The 19,855-nt window shown below is 40.0% G+C and overlaps 3 protein-coding genes across 3 annotated transcripts; all 3 read left to right on the forward strand.

Annotated features, from left to right (window-relative positions):
• Window positions 1–4,706: 4,706 nt before the first annotated feature.
• On the forward strand, window positions 4,707–6,552 carry LOC135651063 (alpha-amylase isozyme 3D-like). The gene is made up of 3 exons (XM_065170853.1): window positions 4,707–4,825; window positions 5,315–6,120; window positions 6,215–6,552. The coding sequence occupies exons 2-3, from the start codon at window positions 5,320–5,322 to the stop codon at window positions 6,473–6,475; spliced, it is 1,062 nt and encodes a 353-aa protein (XP_065026925.1). The 5' UTR covers window positions 4,707–4,825; window positions 5,315–5,319; the 3' UTR covers window positions 6,476–6,552.
• A 6,219-nt stretch (window positions 6,553–12,771) lies between these two features.
• LOC103969608 (ethylene-responsive transcription factor ERF109-like) lies at window positions 12,772–14,001 on the forward strand. Its single transcript, XM_009383193.3, has one exon. The coding sequence runs from the start codon at window positions 12,863–12,865 to the stop codon at window positions 13,619–13,621; it is 759 nt and encodes a 252-aa protein (XP_009381468.2). The 5' UTR covers window positions 12,772–12,862; the 3' UTR covers window positions 13,622–14,001.
• A 3,175-nt stretch (window positions 14,002–17,176) lies between these two features.
• Window positions 17,177–17,896, forward strand: LOC135651908 (polcalcin Phl p 7-like). Its single transcript, XM_065172536.1, has one exon. It carries the CDS (start codon window positions 17,403–17,405, stop codon window positions 17,697–17,699), a length of 297 nt encoding a protein of 98 aa, XP_065028608.1. The 5' UTR covers window positions 17,177–17,402; the 3' UTR covers window positions 17,700–17,896.
• The last annotated feature ends 1,959 nt before the right edge of the window (window positions 17,897–19,855 follow it).

The following is a 19,855-nucleotide window of genomic DNA, read 5'->3' on the forward strand; positions in this document are numbered from 1 at the left end:
CCTCACCGTAAAACTTGACTGTGGTGCTGCGCCTACCTCCTTTGTTCCTTGGCACCCTCATCTTCTTGGAGCCTTTTTCTTACTTTCTGAGCGTGGCTTCTTTTGAATGAGAACAGTAAAAAGATGCCACGAGACATAAAGAAATGGTGGACATGGAAGGAGCATCTTTGATGGTGTCAAAGAATTTGTGGAGCTTATCCAATGCATTGTGGAGGAAGTTTCCGGCTGCTACGAGTACTAAGCTAGGAGTCGATGGAAATCATTGACACTTAGCTTGTGTATTTATTTTTTGGCATGTAGCTAAATTTTTTCCAAGTCCTCGGTGATAGGGAAAATACTCACGGCTGAACAGTTACTGACCGTAACACTCGGTGCTTTAATTCAGCTGCTGGTGATCAAGCAAGTCTTGTCCTCAAGTTGATAATGATTTCTGGGCAATATGACTTGACAAAGAAGGGCTGTGGAGACCATGCATGGGTCATGCTTTTACTTGTATTTTTGGAGTTTTGATTTCAGGCTTTGATGCACCAGCAAGTCTCTGTGATGTGCTACTTTTAATTGTTTTGCTTGATTAAGAAGACACATACTTTTTACTAGGCAATCTTGTACCCCAAGCATAATTCTTCTCTCAAAAACATGAGGTAATTGGTCCAGAATTTGGATACATGATTTTGCTACTGAATTCTAAGCTAGTTTGTTGAATATCCAGAAATTTTAACTGTTGTTGTGCACCAGTTCCTATCGAATAAGATTCAAGATTGTTTGATTTTGGTTTACTCTAGCAAATAATGATCCCTAGAAACACATCACCCAATGATGATAACAATAACATCTTCTTCAGTTCTTTTCATATAATTAATTAGTCATTAATTTTGTTTATCTAAAATAGGCCAACATCTCTAACTTTTACTCATGCTCAGTACACACACATGAATAATTAATTGCTAAAGATTATAACTTATGTGACATTCACAACTGTGGTCATCGTGAATAAAATTCAAGTCTATTATTATCTTTCTTTTCCTCTCTTTCGATTCTTCTATTATAGAAAAAAAAGATATGAGAAAGATGGCAATATTACAGTGAAGAGAGCAGGATCCTAACACAATATTGCTCAACCTCCATGAAAAAGGTGAAGCATAAAGAAACAAAGAACTTTGGAAGACATCAAGATCAACCATCCATAATCCTTCCCACATATAGCCTCTATAAATAATAATAATAATAATAATAATAATAATAATAATAATAATAATAGTAATAATAATCAGAACTCTCATCAAACAGGGACTCATGATGAGTTAGAAACAAATCCCTTTCGTGGTGTCCATAGTCAACAGCACTAAAATTGTCAGAATCAGGCAGCCTTTAATAGATAATTCCATTCCACATATGCCACGGCATAAAAATGAACTTTCGAGTCCAGAATCTGAATAGACTTTGTGCCTCCACTAAGAATAATTTGCTAGGAGTCCACACCAAAAACATAAGAACATCTAACTTCGTCTCCGTTTCATGATGTGTTGAATTAGAGTTGAAACATATATAACTCGGCTTCTCGGTAAAGTGAATACTGCAATCCTCTATTTTCTTGCGGTGCTGCCACCGGAAATTTTGAAGGAGGAAATATGAGAAGGGTTTCGGATTAACCATCAAGTCTCGTTGTAAGCTGCTCGACAAGAAATAATGTCTAGCGTTTGATAGGAAATATGTCTAGTAGAGGAATGATGTTTGATGGAAGAATAATATCTTTTTTTTAGTACGTTGGTCTATAATCTTTTTCATATGACATGGGGTTTGATCAAAACGGACCATCCTACCTTTCTGAGATGGACTGATCCGATATGGACTAACAAGACTCGAGTGGTAAATTCCCCCCTCATTACATATCCATATAGGAAGGCGGCTGATCCTATCACATGCAACACCTTCCGCTTGAGAGAGCTCCGGAGCCTGATGTTCAACATGGTTCTCTCAACTTCCGATGATTTCGGCCGAGGAAGTAGCCGACGGGGGCGGTCAATGGTCATAGCCCAAAGCTGTTGGGAGTTGGGATCTGTCGCCAGCGAAGCTCTCGTCTCGAGGCCTTTTATGATGCGGCACACAATACGATGCCCAGCTTAGCTGACAGCGCTGCTGCCAGTCGAGCTGACCGCAATCGGTGACACATCATTCCTCCATTCTCATCCAGCTCGTCGCCGGCGTTATCCGTTAGCAGTATATATCCACTGGAGACGTGCCGTCGAGTCCATCTTGCTTTCTTCAACGGCCTCGTCGACGACATGATTGGCCGCACAGGAACAAAGGCACCTGCAAACTCTGGCTCGAAAGTTCAACCCTCCTTGTGTGTTCGATGGTATTTATCGGATGAGATCCGTAGGGCACGGCCAACGTAATGTACGACATCGTTGACTGAGTTGTGCTAGCCAAGCATTTATAATCCACCCATTTGGTATAATAGTCAATGATGACCGGAACTCGTTGACGTGTGAGATTTCCGTGTGTCAGTAAATTGGATCACAAGCCACCGTTCTCAAAGGCTCGCTCGATCCAAAACTATAGTCGCCATTGTGCTGTTGGCCTTCTTCATGAGACTAACAATCGGTACTACTCATCTATCATGATACATGAAATCAATTAGGGATGGATTGCCTGAAGGAAGGAAGCCCACTACTGACTGAACTCGAGTCTCGGCTTGGTGCCACGATCTTCTGCTACTGGTTCTTAATTGGTCGTAATGTGTTCTTGGTGAGTGAGACCCGTAAAACGGGGAGTTGAGCATGCAGGGAATGGTGGAAGAACTTCCTCCAACAGTTGCTTGAAAGGCTTCTGCATTAAATCCATAATCTATCCGAGTAACAATTTGTCTTCTCGTCATGTAACGAATGACTCCATTTTTTTTCGCGTAGATTCCTTTTTTGGCTATGCACAAATAAATTATGGTGCCATGTTTATTTGTTTTTTTACAGGATAAATAATAAATACGAAATTCGAATTCAGAATTTTTTTTGTGATAAATTGTTAAGATCAACTAAGTTAGCTGAAAATTTCTATTGATTAATGAACGATGTCACAGCTCACACTTCAACTGAGTGTAATATGATTGCATCGGTCAAAATTGCTTAGAGTTCATACAATCGAGTGAGTGTAGTAACTATGACATCTTATTAAGGTCTGTGCGTTCCTGTTCTTTAATACTTAAAATAACAATTTATAACGATATTATTTTTCCAAGATAATTACCCTAATTAAATATCTCAAATTCACACAATCAAATATAATATCTCAAATTCACATAATCAAATATAATTATAATAATTGTGGTTTTTTTAATTGGTGCCCTCGATTTTATTGTTTTCAAATAATTACCCTGATTAAAAAAATAGTCATATTGCCCCTCAAAATTTTATTTTGACTTATTACAATGTTTTGATCATCACAATAAAAATATTATAAAGCATACGTGAAAATAATATAAATAAGCTAAATAAAATCAAAACATAATAAAAATAATTTGATATATCAAACTAAGATTCCAATATGCATTTATAATATTTTATGAACAACATCCCCTAAATAGAAATAAAAAATTAGATTATTATAATGTTTTGACCATCATAATAAAAAAATTATAAGATGCACACGAAAACATAGTAAATAATTTAAATGGACTCGTAATCTCAACTAAACCAATTACAAGCTTAAAAATATGATGCTTATTATTATTAGCCTACAAACAATGATGGTGAAAAATAAATTTAAATGATATTATAATATCACTTATAAAAGTCTATGATATTTTCAATAAATGCCTATAAACACCATTGAAATTCACAATAAATAAGTTAAATTAAAATTTATTATAACAATTTAAAATTATTAATAAATGAATAAAAAATTTTGGTGAAATTTTTTTGAGATGTATTTTGGATATTTTTTGAATTAGGGGTATTGTTTCAAAAAAAAAAAAAAGCAAAAGATGGGATACCTTTTGGGCAATATCCAAAATCTGAATATTTTCTAGAAAATTATTCTTATAACATCTCATTCAAATATTTTATTATTATTATTTATTTATAGATTATAATTATGTATTGGGTTCTTAGGATGAATCAATATAATATATCCTCGTCTATAAGGATATGTTTGTCCGATCGTAATGATGCTTTACAAAAAAAACACGTCTGGATAAATCGTCCGCAAATGTTGAGGTACGACCGCCATTACTACAGCCTCCATTTGAGCCTTCCACAGACACGTCTGTTTCCGCCCCCTTCTCCGGGAAACTGAAACGCAATAAAGCAGGCGACGTCTATCCACAACTGTAACTGAGACGCTGCGGCTGCAAAAGTCTGTGTCACGTTGCCAACTGCCTTCCCCCCTTATCCTCGCTTCGGATTACCATTGGCGCTGGCTTCGATGATCGGGACTCGACCACTAAGACCCGACCAACCATGTATATAATGGCCTTAGCTTTCTCATCGTAACGCAATCCGTCCCATTTTTGTCTGAAGAGTTTTAGACAAGGAGAAGATGCAGCCACCGTCGCTTGCCTTCGTCCTCCTCCTCCTCGTGTTCTCGATCCATACTGTCAGCGCCCAGTCACATATCCTCTTTCAGGTGGTCATAAATATATGAACACTCTTACTACTCTGTGTGTTGTTGCTGTTGCTTAGCTCATGCATGCTGCAGGGTTTTAACTGGGAGTCATGGAGGAAGCAAGGGGGGTGGTACAACTTCCTGAAGGGCCAGGTGCCTGATATCGCCAGCGCTGGAGTTACCCTCGTCTGGCTACCTCCGCCATCCCACTCCGTCTCCGAACAAGGTTCTGCATGCATCCATGCAAGACTGATATGTTGTTAACGCCATTGCCGTAGCTTTCTTATCTGTTTCCTACTCCTTTTTCGTTCCAATCTTTTTTTAACGTGCCGTAGCTCGTTCGATGTCATTGTTCCTTTGTATTGAGTTCGAGGGATTAAACTTTTCTGGCTCCTTGCCTACGGCTTAACTTGCAGTAGATCGACTTGCACGTGAAAGAAGATATTAAAACTTATAAATATATTGATTGGATCCTTTTAATCCTGATTCATCAGACAAGCGAGGTAAAAGTGAGAACGTTTGGTAGGTTTGTCACCTTCCACATGAGACGACCAAGCATGTAGTTGTAGGAGAAACCCCAGCATTAACTATATAATGAGATTCTGCAGTCATTGTAGTATACAAACAATCAACTCCGTGGAGCTCATCAACTGAGCCTTCGCCGTCAGCTCGTCCCCGTTTAAACTTACGGCTAACCCTGAAACTTCTCTTTCAGGTTACATGCCCGGCCGGCTGTATGATCTTAGCGCATCCAAGTACGGAACCCAGGATGAACTCAAGTCACTGATCACCGCGTTCCACGCGAAAGGGATCGAATGTGTCGCCGACATCGTCATCAACCACCGCTGCGCCGACCGCAAGGATGAGAGAGGAATATACTGCATGTTCGAAGGGGGGAGCAGGGAAGGCCGCCTCGACTGGGGGCCGCACATGATCTGCAGCGACGACACCCAGTACTCGGATGGAACCGGAAACCCCGACACCGGCGCCGACTTCCCCGCCGCGCCCGACATCGACCACCTCAACCCGCAGGTCCAGCGCGAGCTTACGGAGTGGCTGAACTGGCTCGAGACTGACATCGGCTTCGATGGCTGGAGGCTTGATTTTGCCAGGGGATACTCGCCGAACATCACGAAGACGTACCTGAGCCAAACCAGACCCGCCTTCGTGGTGGGGGAGCTGTGGAGCTCCTTGACTTACGGACAAGATGGAAAGCCTGCCTACGACCAAGATGGCAGCCGCCAGGAGCTGGTCAACTGGGTTAGTGACGTCGGCGGCCCGGTGACGACGTTCGATTTCACCACCAAGGGTGTACTGCAAGCCGCGGTGCAAGGCGAGCTGTGGAGGCTGCGCGATCGCCAAGGTAAGGCGTCGGGGATGATCGGCTGGTGGCCGGAAAAGGCAGTCACGTTCGTGGACAACCATGATACTGGTTCGACGCAGAAGATGTGGCCTTTCCCTCACGAGAGGGTCATGGAAGGCTATGCCTACATTCTGACACACCCAGGGGTTCCCACCATCGTGAGTACCACAAATTCACTAGCGACATGGTAGCGTTATTCTCTGGACTTTAGTGATCGTATTAGGTTACTGATACATGTATCAAAATATGCAGTTCTATGATCATTTGTTTGACTGGGGGCTGAACGAAGAGATCACTGGGCTGGCCGCCATCAGGACTCGGAACGGGATTCGTCCAGGGAGCACGCTGCGTATCCTGGTTGCTGACGCTGATCTTTACATGGCTGTGATCGATGAGAAAGTTGCGGTGAAGATAGGCCCGAGATATGAGGTTGGGAATCTCGTTACTGCCGACTTCCATGTAGTTGCTTCTGGCAAAGAGTTCTGTGTCTGGGAAAAGTGGTTGACTCATTGATGGAAGGCAAAGAGCAGTGTGTCTCTTTAAGTTGCTCCTTTTTCTGTGATGCCACAAATAGGTTAACATGTTTAAGATGTTGTTGTTTAGGTTCAAGAAAGGAAGTTAATGTTCCTTGTGAAAGCTTGGCAGGTGCTTGATAGGAATGGCAACAATTGTTGTGATGGTTAGGAAAACCGAGAAATAAAATACCACAAAATTTCGAGATCACAAGTTTCCATCACAATATTTATCGAACGAGAGCTAATATTTATTGAACAAAAATATTTTTTTGATGGAATCCAAACCACTTTATAAGATTAAAAAAAAAAAAATGAAATCGAAAGCTGATGATGTCATGGATTCATTCATCTGAAAAGGGCATTTATCATGAATTGTGGATAAGAAATCGAAGGAATGTTTATCCGAAACCAATTGCGGATAGACATGAAAAAAGGATTTTTCTCGGAACCTTTCTCTCATGAAATTTGTAACGTTTATCCAAAACTAATTGCAGATAGACTCGAAAGTTTTCTCTCTTTGCATATATTTGTGAAAGTTTCTCTCTTCTCATTTAAAAACATGATCCGAATAACTTTTACCGATATCAAAAGGCCAAGTAACACAAGAACTTGCCCGTATTAAAAGTCATAATCTTTTTAAGTAGCTTCAAATATCAGACAGACAAAATTACTTTAAAAGCATTGAAGAACTTAATTCTACACAAATATCATCTAAAATGAATGTTCTTGAAAGATTTTTCAAGAAAACTTGGTTTACTAATACTGCTATCTAAATTCACTTGCCTCCTCCTCGACGCTATCCTCCATAAAGGAAGAAGAAGAGCAGGAAAGAAAAAGAAGAAGATGGTATTTATGTTCACTAACAAATGAATGGTTCATAAATATTAAAAAATTCGAATGATATTATGGATAATAAAAAGGGGATTATAAATAATAATCTTATTTTTAAAATATCCAAAAAAATCTCTCTATTTATGGAATGATCAAAATGTCCAAAAACTTTCGTATTGTCATTCTCATCTTTCAAATTGTCATTATTTTGTAATCGATGAACACAAATATTTCAAAATGTATAGCCTTCAATTTAAGATTGAGTAAAATTTTGGAAATATATCATGACTTTTATAATTCCAAATCCAAGATTGCTCACATTCTCTTTTATTTATTTTATAATATCTCAAAACCCCTAAGAAAATTGATAATTAAAACTTAGTTATGGTCTTGACCTTTATTTTGAAATATACCAAAAAATTGTGAATTTACATCTAAAACAACTTAAACTCTCAAATAAATCATCTTATGAAATCTAAAAACATACAATAAAGTTGATAATTGAGACCCATAGAGATACAAACTAATTGAATCTTAGTTATAATATTTCAGAACAGAGTTATAATGTTTTTGGTTGCGTAACCAAAAACAGTAGAAATTTATTCAAGAACATTATAACTAGATAATGTTCCACCTTTTCATTATCATTTTTTTGATAATAAATGAACATAAATATTATAAAATATTTCAAAATATAAAGACACCAATTTAATGCTAACCGGAAAATATGAGGATTTGTCATCCTTTATTTTCAAACGTACCAAAATCTTCTCAATTTTCATTCAAAATCAATCAGAAATTTGATCATGTTGTCAAATCTCTAAGGCACATAATAAAGTTGACAATGGTTTGAACTAATTAAGACTTGGTTGTTCCTTCGTCTTGCTTCCTTAATAGTGGACTATTTCAAGTTGAGTGATCATAAAAAATATATAAAAAATATTATTCAATGAATAGTCATCTAATGAATAAATCAAGAAAAACTATATATATATATATAAATAATATGTTCTCAATCCATCAATCAATCGCATGTGTTTTAAAGCACGAGGCTGACAGTCATAAGAAAAGTCATGTTGATGTGGCTATCTTATGAAGGCCCACGGTCAACGTCCTGATTCATCACATCTGGCTGGTGAAAGGATCGGTCGAACGGCATACTCAAGTCCACTGTTCCATGTTGTTCAAGTCAAATACTTCACCGTGGGAATTCCGCGCACAGAAATATCTACCGTGCTTATTATTATACACTTTGCCAGTGAAAGCGAGCTCAGACACACTGTTCCCCATCACTTTCTCCCACATCCACATCGTCTATAAAAGGAGTATAAGATCAAGTAGATTGCTGTTCCAATCATTTAAATCTTTATATAATATGTCAGCTTTTCCTTTGACTTGTTTCCTTTTAGATGCTTACCAAAGTTATTATATCGACTACTGATTAATCTATGAAGTTCTTTTTTTCTTTTGGTATGCTGAATATTTTTTTTCTATGTTTAAAGTTGTACAATAATTAAAAAAGGTATCTGCGGCTTCATACGTGGAGAGCGACACGAATTGGATTACGACGTGGACTTGAGAGCGTCAAGTGGCTTGCTATGTATAAATGCTCAATCATTAGATGGCACGTGGGGAAATGGTGATTCGCTGCGCAACTATGGAATGGCGCACACACTTGTCATGGTAAATCTAACAAGTAAACACACACTTGTCTTTTACATACCCGACAGCCAGCAGATTGTTTTACCACGTGGGTTAAATGAATGGCGCGTTAAACGTGAGTGAATCATTGTACTCATTTTAGGTGTGCTGCTTTGGTCACGTGTGGTACTGCTCTTTGGGATAAAACTTGGAAAACTGTCCATCTCCCTCCTGTGTGCCAGAACCTTTTCTTCCTTTTTCTTAACGTGAGGCCGGGATTTCCTCTCTCTTCCCAGACAGCATTCAGAGGGTTCGACATCGATGTTGCGATTTAGTACTTGAGCAGATCGGATCACATAAGTTCCTTCAGTGTGAGTGGTTGCGAGTTCCTGAACGCTGTCTTGGAATTTGCCAAGCGATCGCGGATGTCGGTCCAACAGTTGCGTTCCGGATTGCTCCAGTGGCTGGCTTCGTATCGAATCTCATGTCGGTTTACATGGACGAATTGGATCACGAGCCGACCATTCGTATCCCAAGTATTTCCCCGTCGTGCGTGTCCGGTTGGCGGGCATCACCGATGCGTGGAAGCTTTTGTTTGCTTCCATCGAATTGGGCTCTTCTGGGACCCGAGAATGACGCACGAGAGAAGTTTGTCGGACAAGCCGACTAGGCCCCCCCAAAAGGAAGCCGAGCAAGCGCGTTTCTTAAACTAAAGGCCGGGTTGTATCGGGAGAGCTAAGTAGGTGGAGCCCATCTCTCATCGCATGTCGGCTCCAGATTCATCACGTTTTTTTAATTATTTCTGTATATATTAGATGGTACACTAATTAGCAGTGTCAAATTGGCGAACCGTCGTGGCCATTCCATGCTGGAGTCGGACGACTACTTCACTATCTGACAAATTACCGTAATAGCTTTATTATTGTTTTATATTCCATGGTTTGATTTGAATTGATCCTATTAATGATCATTTATGAGCATTATTGACGATTCATGTGTCCAATAGAGATAGAATAAATTCCTGAAACAAACGCTTTGCTTTTAGGTTTTCTTAAGGAGAGCCCCATTTTTCTTTTTTTTCTTTCACACAGAGCTTTTTCTACTTTGAAAATCTCAGAATAAAATTCTCGGTTTGGTTGAAAGCATTAATAATTTAATCGAAATCAATTTAATTATATATAGCAATATGGAAAATAGATTTAAATTTCTGTAAAGTATATAATATATAATAATATTCATCCCTGTTATCATTTTCAAATATTAAAATACCTTGATCGGGTGTCCCTTTGCCCAAGAAATTCAAGACAGGCCTATCCCCGAACTTTTGCCTCTCGACGTTGGAGGACTATGATGGTGGCTCTGATCCAACAGAGCATGTCGTCACTTTTCGAGCTCAGATGGTCCTATATGACACTTCTAACGTCCTGATGTGTCGGACATTTCCTACCACCCTCTGAGGCCCGGCTCGGACGTGGTATGGCCGATAGAGGTCGTCGTTGGTCTCGTCTTTTGATCAGCTTGCAAGGGAACTCGAGCTTCACTTATTAGCTAGCGCGCAACCTAAACCGTCTGCAACCATGCTCCTCGGGCTAAGGCAGAAGGAGGATGAATCTCTCTCCCTCTTTGTCACCTGCTTTGCTACTGAGATCCGAGGGGTTCCACATGCACACCCCTCTTCGGTTATGCAGGCATTCTTGACGGGTCTATGACCTTCAAGGTTCTTTTGGTCGCTGATCGAGAGACCACGAGCGACCATTCCCGAGATGCTCCAATGGGCCAACCAATATGTTGCTATAGAGACACTAGTGGTAAGAAAGCATGAGGAGTCGCACAAGAGGCCCTACTAAGAGCTACCCATGTGAGAAGATCGGGAAAAGAAAAAGGCCCACCATGACAAGACCAGAAGAAGAGCCCAAGATGTGCAGATAAAAAAAAAAGGAGGTGTTTCCCAAGATGTTTAGCCAATGCCCGAGCTACGTTGCTCGACCAATCTAGTCCCTAGTGCCCGAGTAGTGTTGCTCGGCCAGTCATGTGCAATTAGTCACTGCTTAGTTCATTCAATGTTCGAGCAGTTATTTAGCTAAATATGGGACCGAGTAGTGTTGCTTGGCCAAGCCAATACTTGAGCTACGTTGCTCGGCCAGTCCAGTCCTTAGTGCCTAAGTAGTGTTTCTTGGCTAGTCATATGCAATCAGTCGCTGCTCAATTCATTCAATGTCTGAGCAACTTATCACGAACTTAGTTGGTTTTGCCTAAGTCGTGCGACACCATTGCATGTCTGTCCATAAAGATTAACCTCCCCGAAACCTCTCATGGTCCCTTAGGACCTACAAAAGAGAAAACAGGTTAGAGAAAGCGCCTCACTCGGGATCCACAAGCAAATATTTCAGAAAACACTTCATAACCAATACAAATTACAAACAGATTTCATAGGCACTGAACGGTTATACAACAAAGGATCCAAAATGGTCCACTACAAACCATAATTTTTCATAAATGTCCACATGAGATAACCTTTATTTACAAGCTTAAAATAGTCATCAAACGTAACTAAATTAGGGTTGTTAAGCCTTCAACCGTCCCTCTACATGTTGTGCAAAACATGAACAAACCAAAAGACATGGATATACATGAGCATTATATTAAACACTATGTTTATAATTTTGTCCGTGATAAACTTCTTGGCCAAACATGGGCCCGAGTAGTGTCGCTCAGCAAGCCAATGCTCGAGCTACGTTGCTCGGCTAGTTCAATCCCTAATGCCCGAGTAGTGTTGCTCAGCTAGTCATGTGCAATTAGTTGCTGCTTAGTTCATTCAATGTCCGGGCAGCTGCTCGGCCAAACATACCCCTGAGTAGTGTTGCTCGGTCAAGCCAATGCTCGAGCTACGTTGCTCGGCCAGTCCAATCCCCAGTGCCCAAGTAGGGTTGCTCGGTTCAGTCATCTGCAGCAAGTCGCTACTCAATTCAGTCGAGATTCGAGCAGTTGCTTAGCCATGCATGAGCCTGAGTGATGCTGCTTGGCTAAGCCAGTGCGGGGTGGCGCCGCGTGGTGCCGATCTATGCAAGTCGGTCAACGCTCGTATAGAAGCTAAAGTTGGCTACCCGAGGAGCCAACCACAGTTAATTGACCCCATACGATCAACTCATCCTCATAGGTATAAAAGCTAACCCTCCTTAATCAAGAGGGGGAGGACTTCAAACACTCAATTCTATCTCATTTCATCAAAAGCTAACTTAAGCTTCGGAGGGGTCGACTCAGAAAATCCTCCTCCAGACCTCGACCTATGTGCAGGAGTCCAACGACGAAGAAGCAGTCCACTCACCAAGAAAGAAGACCACGCTCGGGGGACGAGGCTCAAACCCGACTCGACTCGATGCTCGCCCTCACCGCTCGAGCATCCATGTGGACAATCTTGTACATTCGATTCACCAACAATATATAATTTAAGTTTTATTTATATTTTAAATATTTTATGTTAAAGATTGGATTTTTTTTATGTTTGACTTCTGGTAATTTATTAAACTTATCTCACAAAAAAATTGAATTTGGTTCCTATCTATTTGAACCAAAATAAAATTTATTAAACTGCTCAAACCAAATAATAAAAATTTTCAGGATCCTCTTGGGCATTATTAGCCACGTGGCATTTCTGCCCTTTGATTTTTCTCCCCTTGAACACGTGATAAATGCGCCTGAAATCCCAATATGATAAGCACATCGCACACTCTACCCACAGACACGACCAAGAGAAGGGGCTCTGAATCCGCGTGGACCGTCTCAGTCACACTCGCGGTAGGCTTTATAAGCCCCACCCCACGCTCCGTTCTCATTGTAACTCCGATGCCTCACTCTCACATCAGCTGATCACCCAATCCTCGAGCAACCCATATCAAGCTCAACTCAGCTTACCATGGTGGCGACGCAGGACCGCCGCCGTCTCCGCCCCGCCCTTCCCGCTGATCCCCACGGAGTCATCGACGAAGCAGCGTCTAGCTCGCACGACCGTCAACGTTCCTTCTCCTCCTCCTCCCGCATCTCACGAGAGCGGGAGCAGTCCGTCATCGTTGCCGCACTGATCCACGTCGTCTCTGGCTACCCGGTGGCCCCCGCCGAGCTCTCAATAGCTGGCGCCTGCGGCTTATGCGGCATTGGCGGATGCTTGGGCTGTGACTTCTTCATCTCGGCCGCAGATGACGAGGTCCCGAGGCCGTTTTCTGTATCAGAAACGACAATTGGCAGAGGTGGGAAGCAGGTGAGGAAAAGGAAGAAGAAGGGCAAGTACAGGGGAGTGCGGCAGCGGCCGTGGGGGAAGTGGGCGGCGGAGATCCGGGACCCCAGGCGGGCGGTGCGGAAGTGGCTGGGGACTTTCGAAACGGCGGAGGAGGCGGCTCGGGCCTACGACATGGCCGCCATCGAGTTCCGTGGCCCGCGGGCCAAGCTCAATTTCCCGTTCCCGGAGCAATATCCAGCTCAGGTCGACGGAGACCACGAGACTAGCCAGTCCACCTCGCTCTCTTCTTCCAATCCACCACAGCAGCAACCATCCGGTGCCCAACACAAGCAGCAGGATTCGATGGATCATCAAGAGCAGGAATTGACGGATATGTGGGCAGGACTGCAGGATCTGATGTCATTGGATGACGGACAACTCTGCGTTGGCTTTAGTTAGACCATGTCCAATATTCCTCTGCTGTTTCCAAGCGAATCTGGAACTGTTTTACTCTTTTGTTTCAGAGACAAAAACAATGAACATCTGCTGAAACAGTAAAAAGAGTTGAAAGAAAGTAATTAGTTTGGGATGACCGATGAGAGGATGAGGGCGAGCCCGAGTCGGAGATTCCAAGGAAACGTGTTCGATCCGCCTCGCGTCCGACACGGTGATTCGCCCGCGTCGGTGAATGCCGGTAAACCCACGCGGTACATACGTATGGGATGTATTCTAAGACGAGGTAGAACAGGTCAACGCTCTCTGTGCCTCGAGAATCGGGTCCCACCACGTGTACCCAGACCACTTTCTATTTTTATGTGCCGAGGCTATTTTCTCTGGTCTCTCTCCTTGTAGTTATATAAATATATATTGTATAATTTTTATAATAAGAATAAATACATGACCTTAAATCACAAGATTTGTGAATATAAAAATGGCTAATTGACGATTAGAGAACCAAAGGCACATGTAGATAGATGTCGAACAACTTGTGATCTGTAACTTGTGCATCCAACCGGAACCTTCGCTTCCACTGTTTCGGTGATCGTCGGCCACTGCTTTTACCACGCTTTATTTCTTCTCCTTGTTTCACCGAAAACCCTCTCCTTAGCCGACGACGGCGGAAAGGGGGCAAGGAGGAAGGTTGCGCAGTAAGAAGTTAGCGCCGGATGCCGTTCGCCGGCAACGGTGCAGCAACTCGAGTGTCCGGCGGAAAGGAGATGCGACTCTTGGAGTTCGAGTTGGAGTCGCAGTTCCTCGGCCAGCTTGTCGTTCCACTCGGTCGGCGGTGAGGAATCGCGTGCGCGCACCAATTTCGATCACATCAGATTGAATCCTAGTTATGCCGGGCCCTTGATTGAGGAGGCCCAATTCTGAGCTCGGATTTGAGTGGCCCGATTCTGTGGGCCTGCTCAACGGGCTGGCCTTAGAATAGGCCTATGTGCAGTAAATAAACCAAAAAAATTCGAACGAAGTTAAATGACAAAAATGAGATTATTATTAATAAATAAGTTAATAAAATAAATGTTTATTAAATCCATCGAAAGATATATGCAGTATTATCTACTTACGTTGGAAGAAATATTGAGCGCATGATCATAGTTATTTCTTTTTCTAGAAGTTTAGTTCGTTTTTGGACTTATTAAGATACATGAACAATGATTTTGATTTTTATTGCTATCAATGATTGAATTTGATTGTATATTAAAAAACTTTAAATGAATATTATTTATAATTTATAATCATGAGTTTTTTATTTAACTAATAATTATAAAAGTGACTTAAGAAAAATAGACTTATAAGATGTGAATTAAAATAGTAGTCGAATAACTAATGTTTATAAGGATGATAATTACAAATAATATCAATTTTTTTGTTATCATCATGTAATAGAGCGTTGAAATATTTTAAAGTTATGGTTAGCACTTTAAAGAGCTAACAATAACTCAATATAATAGTAGTCGAACATTCAAAATAAAAAATCCTGGTCCATAAAACTGTAAGACTCAAAACATTAAGCATAAATATAAAATAGACTTGTATATTTTGCACAAATATTTTATCATAACTTATCCATTTATTTAAAAGGTCAAATATCATAAAAACATTACATGAATCAATCTTAATTCTATGGAAATAAAAAAAATAAAGGAGAAAATTTAAAAAATTTAAAAAAAATGACACACTCTTCATATGTTTAAAAAATTTAGGAAAAAAAATATAAAAAATTAGATAGAATGCTTTGTAACGCCAATAACACACAATGCTTTCACTTGAAATGTTGACGGTAATAACAAACCCTAAACCCTTGGATGGATGTTGGTGATGATGATGAAATAATATTTCTCTATGAATAATAAATATTATCTCTATTTTATTTAATAATTGATCTATCGATATCTAAAGATTTTACTTAGATTTTTTTGTCCATCCAATTTAACTATATTCTCTTATTTATTTCTAAAATTACAAAGATTATATCTTATATACTTAGTTTTAGTTATACTTAATTTAAAAATCTTTAGTTTATAAGGATTATATCCGTGACTTAAGTTTATAATTAATTTTCTTTTGATTATAATCAATAACAATTAATCTCCTTCTTATCAAAAAGTAGAATAGAGCACAGGCTCTCAAGCTAATGATTTTTTTAATAAAAAAAACAAATGCATTGACTCAAGAGATATTAGCCATCTGTGTTCGATCGTATTACTTCATGTGTCATTTCAATAAAAATCTTTATCTACCATATTTGTATGGATAAGCTTTCTCATCAACCCACACAATACCACCAAGAAAAAAAGGTGTTCAAATGATGTGAGGAAGAAATGGGATAAAAAATTAAAAGTGTCGCTTTTCCTTCCCCAACTTCACAAGAAAGTGAGGCATTTTTCAATGGTTAAAGCAAAGGTATGTGAGTAGTGTAGCATTATTGTAGGATATGTCAATAACTTGTGTTAATAATAAATAAATAAATAAATATAGAAAGTGATGAGAATCTTACAAACAAAGAAAAAGAAGACTGATAAGCCATACACCAAACTTTTCCTCAGCGTCAACATCAAAGGGGAATAAAGAGAAACCAAATGGCATCTTCTCAGCGTGGTAGGAAAATCTAGAAATATCTAATCCGAGTCAAGCACAGCACATTAGAAATGCTAAACATGTTCTTCACATGAAATTGCGTACATATGCTTCCAAAGTCTATGGCTCCTTTGTGACTAAGATTTTTACCTTGTTCTCTCAATCAGCTCAATCAATCAAATGTTCTCTCAATATCTAATAGTCACATAATCAATGCCTTGGTGTTTGTTACATGATCATCATTTTAATATTATGTAATCGATATTTTGGTACTATATGGCCCGATCATTGCGTAGTCGTCGTCATCATCATCTTACCGTCGCATAGCCAACACCCTATCGTTACATGACCGATACCTATTTGTCATGTACCTAATGCCTCAACATCACATCTCTAGCATTTATGACTAACATGATATCATCCCTAGATGCTACCAATCATGACATAGCCGATATGATATGATTCAATTACGATATTAATCTTAAGATTAGTATGAAAATAAGTCAGCCATACAATTTTTTGTGTCATTGGAAGATGAATGAAAATACTTTTGAATTCTTTCTAAAAACTGCCAGGAAAATAAGAAGAATGTGATGCCATACTTCATCATTAAAATTATTATCCTAAATCATATTGATAGAAAAAAAATATTCACCATAATCTATGATGGAATCATATTTTGATATCAATCTAATATAAAATATATTATTAAAAAATCATCAATTATTACTCTTATTTAAAAATTTTCACTTTCCAAAGAATCAGATTCGACAACAATAATTTTTGTGCAGATAGACGTCTTCTTTGAGCCATGCATTTATCTACAAGCTTCCAAGAGGAAACCAATGGCGTGTGATATGGCGGTCAAACAGTGTGCTCCACCGCCTAATTGCAGCAGGCGCTCCTAATCATGCATGGCTCGATACAGCAGCATCTGGTGCTGCCTTTTCTCGCCCTTCTTTTGGACTCACCGAGTCCTTCCCACCGATGATGCATACGCGGGTCGGTCATATTCCCTCTTTCTTCAACGCAACTTTCCCCGCTTTTCCAAGAAGCAGCTAACCAGTGCTTTACCCGACGAATAAAGCCATCATCAACCCCGCCTTGTTTTTCCCGTAAAGATCGCCATAACTCGGAGGACACAGAGCGACCATCGATCATGGCCATCAAGAACAACGCCGTCCGTGTCACAGCACGCTCCTGGGACGACGAGATGACGACGGAAGAGTTCAAGGTGTGGCTGAAGAGCTTCGACACCAACAAGGACGGGCGCATCAGCCGGGACGAGCTGCGGCGTGCCATCCGCAGCATCCGTGTGCGGTTCAGTGGCTGGAAGAGCAAGCGCGGTGTCCAGTACGCCGACTCTAATGGCGACGGATTCATCGACGACGACGAGATCGACAATCTGGTGGAGTTCGCTCAGAAGAATCTGGGTCTCAAGATCGTGGCTTATTAGGAGCAGCAACATGAGTCGGTGTGGTAAGCTGAACTGATACAGACAGATCATGGTTTCATCGATCTGAAGGTGATTATAATCTTGATATGTGCTCTTCTTTGTTGCTATTGCATGGCATGCAATCTACTCTCGCGTCAATCAAACACTTAAGTTGTGTAAATTGCTCATTGTATGTGACTTGATGAATTTTCTGTTCTTGGGGCTGCTGCTGGTTGCTGTTTATGTTCATAATGAGCATAAATATGCTTGGGAAAGTTTTGGTCTTGTAATTTCCTCATGTCCATGCTGTTGCTAACCTTAGCAGTAAAAATAAGCTCCTTAATCACAAGAAGCTGAATGATGTCCATTATTTCAATTTGGTTCAAAATATTTTTTCCTATCCTTTTTGATCTTTTGGAAGCCAAACAGTGCTGTAAATTTCTCACAAAATGGCAGATCCAAAGACTATCTATCTATCTATCTATCTATCTATCTATCTATCTATCTATCATCATCATCATCATCATCATCAAAGATCATAAAGGAAAACCCCTTTTAGCTTGTCTGCAACTATCATGTTTGGGCTTCTCCTGTTTTATATCCCACATAAACTATCAGGGGGTGCTTAATCTCTATACCACCATTAGGCTTAGGACAGAAGAAGCAGCATAACACCATTGATTTACTTCACAAATCAAAATTTATATAGCCAACATGTAGAGAGAACAAATTTGACCAACTTGGTTAAGACAACATATCATTATCATTTTCTTTAGTTTCTATATAATTTTGAACCTAAATACTTGCATACTCTCGGAAGATACTTTTCAAGTTCAGAACATAATTGACAGTCAGAATCATATATCATTTTCGTGCATCACACTATCAAGACATAATAATATAGAAAAGAAACCCACTATTGCTTTAAAGATTCCATTGCCAGCACGATTAGACACAAGAGAGACACAATCTCTCTCCCTAAGCCTACCTTCATGTCTTAGTTTGGCTGCTACTCAAACCTCACCTCACCTCACCTCACCTGAATAATATATCCCTTGCCACCACCAACACTTGTCATCCCTCTCTCTCTCTCTCTCCCTCTAACAAGTCAAATCCTATATCCAACCTATCAACAACAGCGGGATGATACAGTAAAGCTTAAGCGTCCGTGGGAGACATTAACTGCAACTGCTACAGAGTGCTCCGAATCATCTTTTTGCAGAAATAAATGATCAACTCAATGTCAAAGTTTGAGCTACCCAAACAACACAAGCATGAAGTAGCCTGGAAATGGTGCCCTAAAACAAAAAGCAAATAAGCTATATAACAGCATGTATAGAACTCATGCTCCGTTTCAAATCAAGCATGGGTCAGATTTGCTTATCGAGTACAGACTTGACATGACCATCTAAGATGTCTGTCATGGCATGAACGTGATGTCGTATTGGGTTTGACTTCCATCTCAGTAGATCTGAACAAAGAACCACGACGAGTCAAGGCAAAACTTCAAATTATAGTTCATGAGGGACATCGTTGAACCATGAGAGTTTGTCATATCATTAATCAGCTAACCTAATAATCTAAACTTTAATCTACATCTCCAATGCAAACCCCATCCACAGCATCTCTTCAATTTAATTTTACTGGTTAGATCTGGCAAGTTTCTTAGTTTCATGGTTATCATCACCACATCTCACCACCGCCAGCTTCGTAAGTGGGTTTATGTTAGAATACAGTCTTTCATGACTAGACTATACGGCATGTATAGCTAGCTGTCTGATTGGATTATAAACGGGAAAAAAAAATAGTTGATTACATATCAACTTGGATCTAATCTTGCGAAGTCTTCAATGTGAGAAATCTTGATCTGGGATTTGATTGGATAAAATAGGAGGTAGGTTGTTGCATGAAAACTTGTTGGATCGAGATCACAGCAACTCGTTGTGTGTGATCCTGAGATGATCTTAAAGGTGTTAAAATTGCAGTAAATAATAAATAGATCATCACCTAAGCAAGTGTTCATTAAATAAGACGCGATCATTTTCTCTCGTTTCAAATTATTCCAAATTATATCGAATAATGAAAGCACAAGAAAACAGATATTAAAATCTTTGCATTTAGTTCTCAAAGGAGATGGTGATTAGATTAAGAGACGGACCTCACGGATACACCCAAGG

The sequence above is a fragment of the Musa acuminata genome, chromosome BXJ3-10 (assembly GCF_036884655.1).
Source record: "Musa acuminata AAA Group cultivar baxijiao chromosome BXJ3-10, Cavendish_Baxijiao_AAA, whole genome shotgun sequence".
Lineage (NCBI taxonomy): Eukaryota > Viridiplantae > Streptophyta > Magnoliopsida > Zingiberales > Musaceae > Musa > Musa acuminata.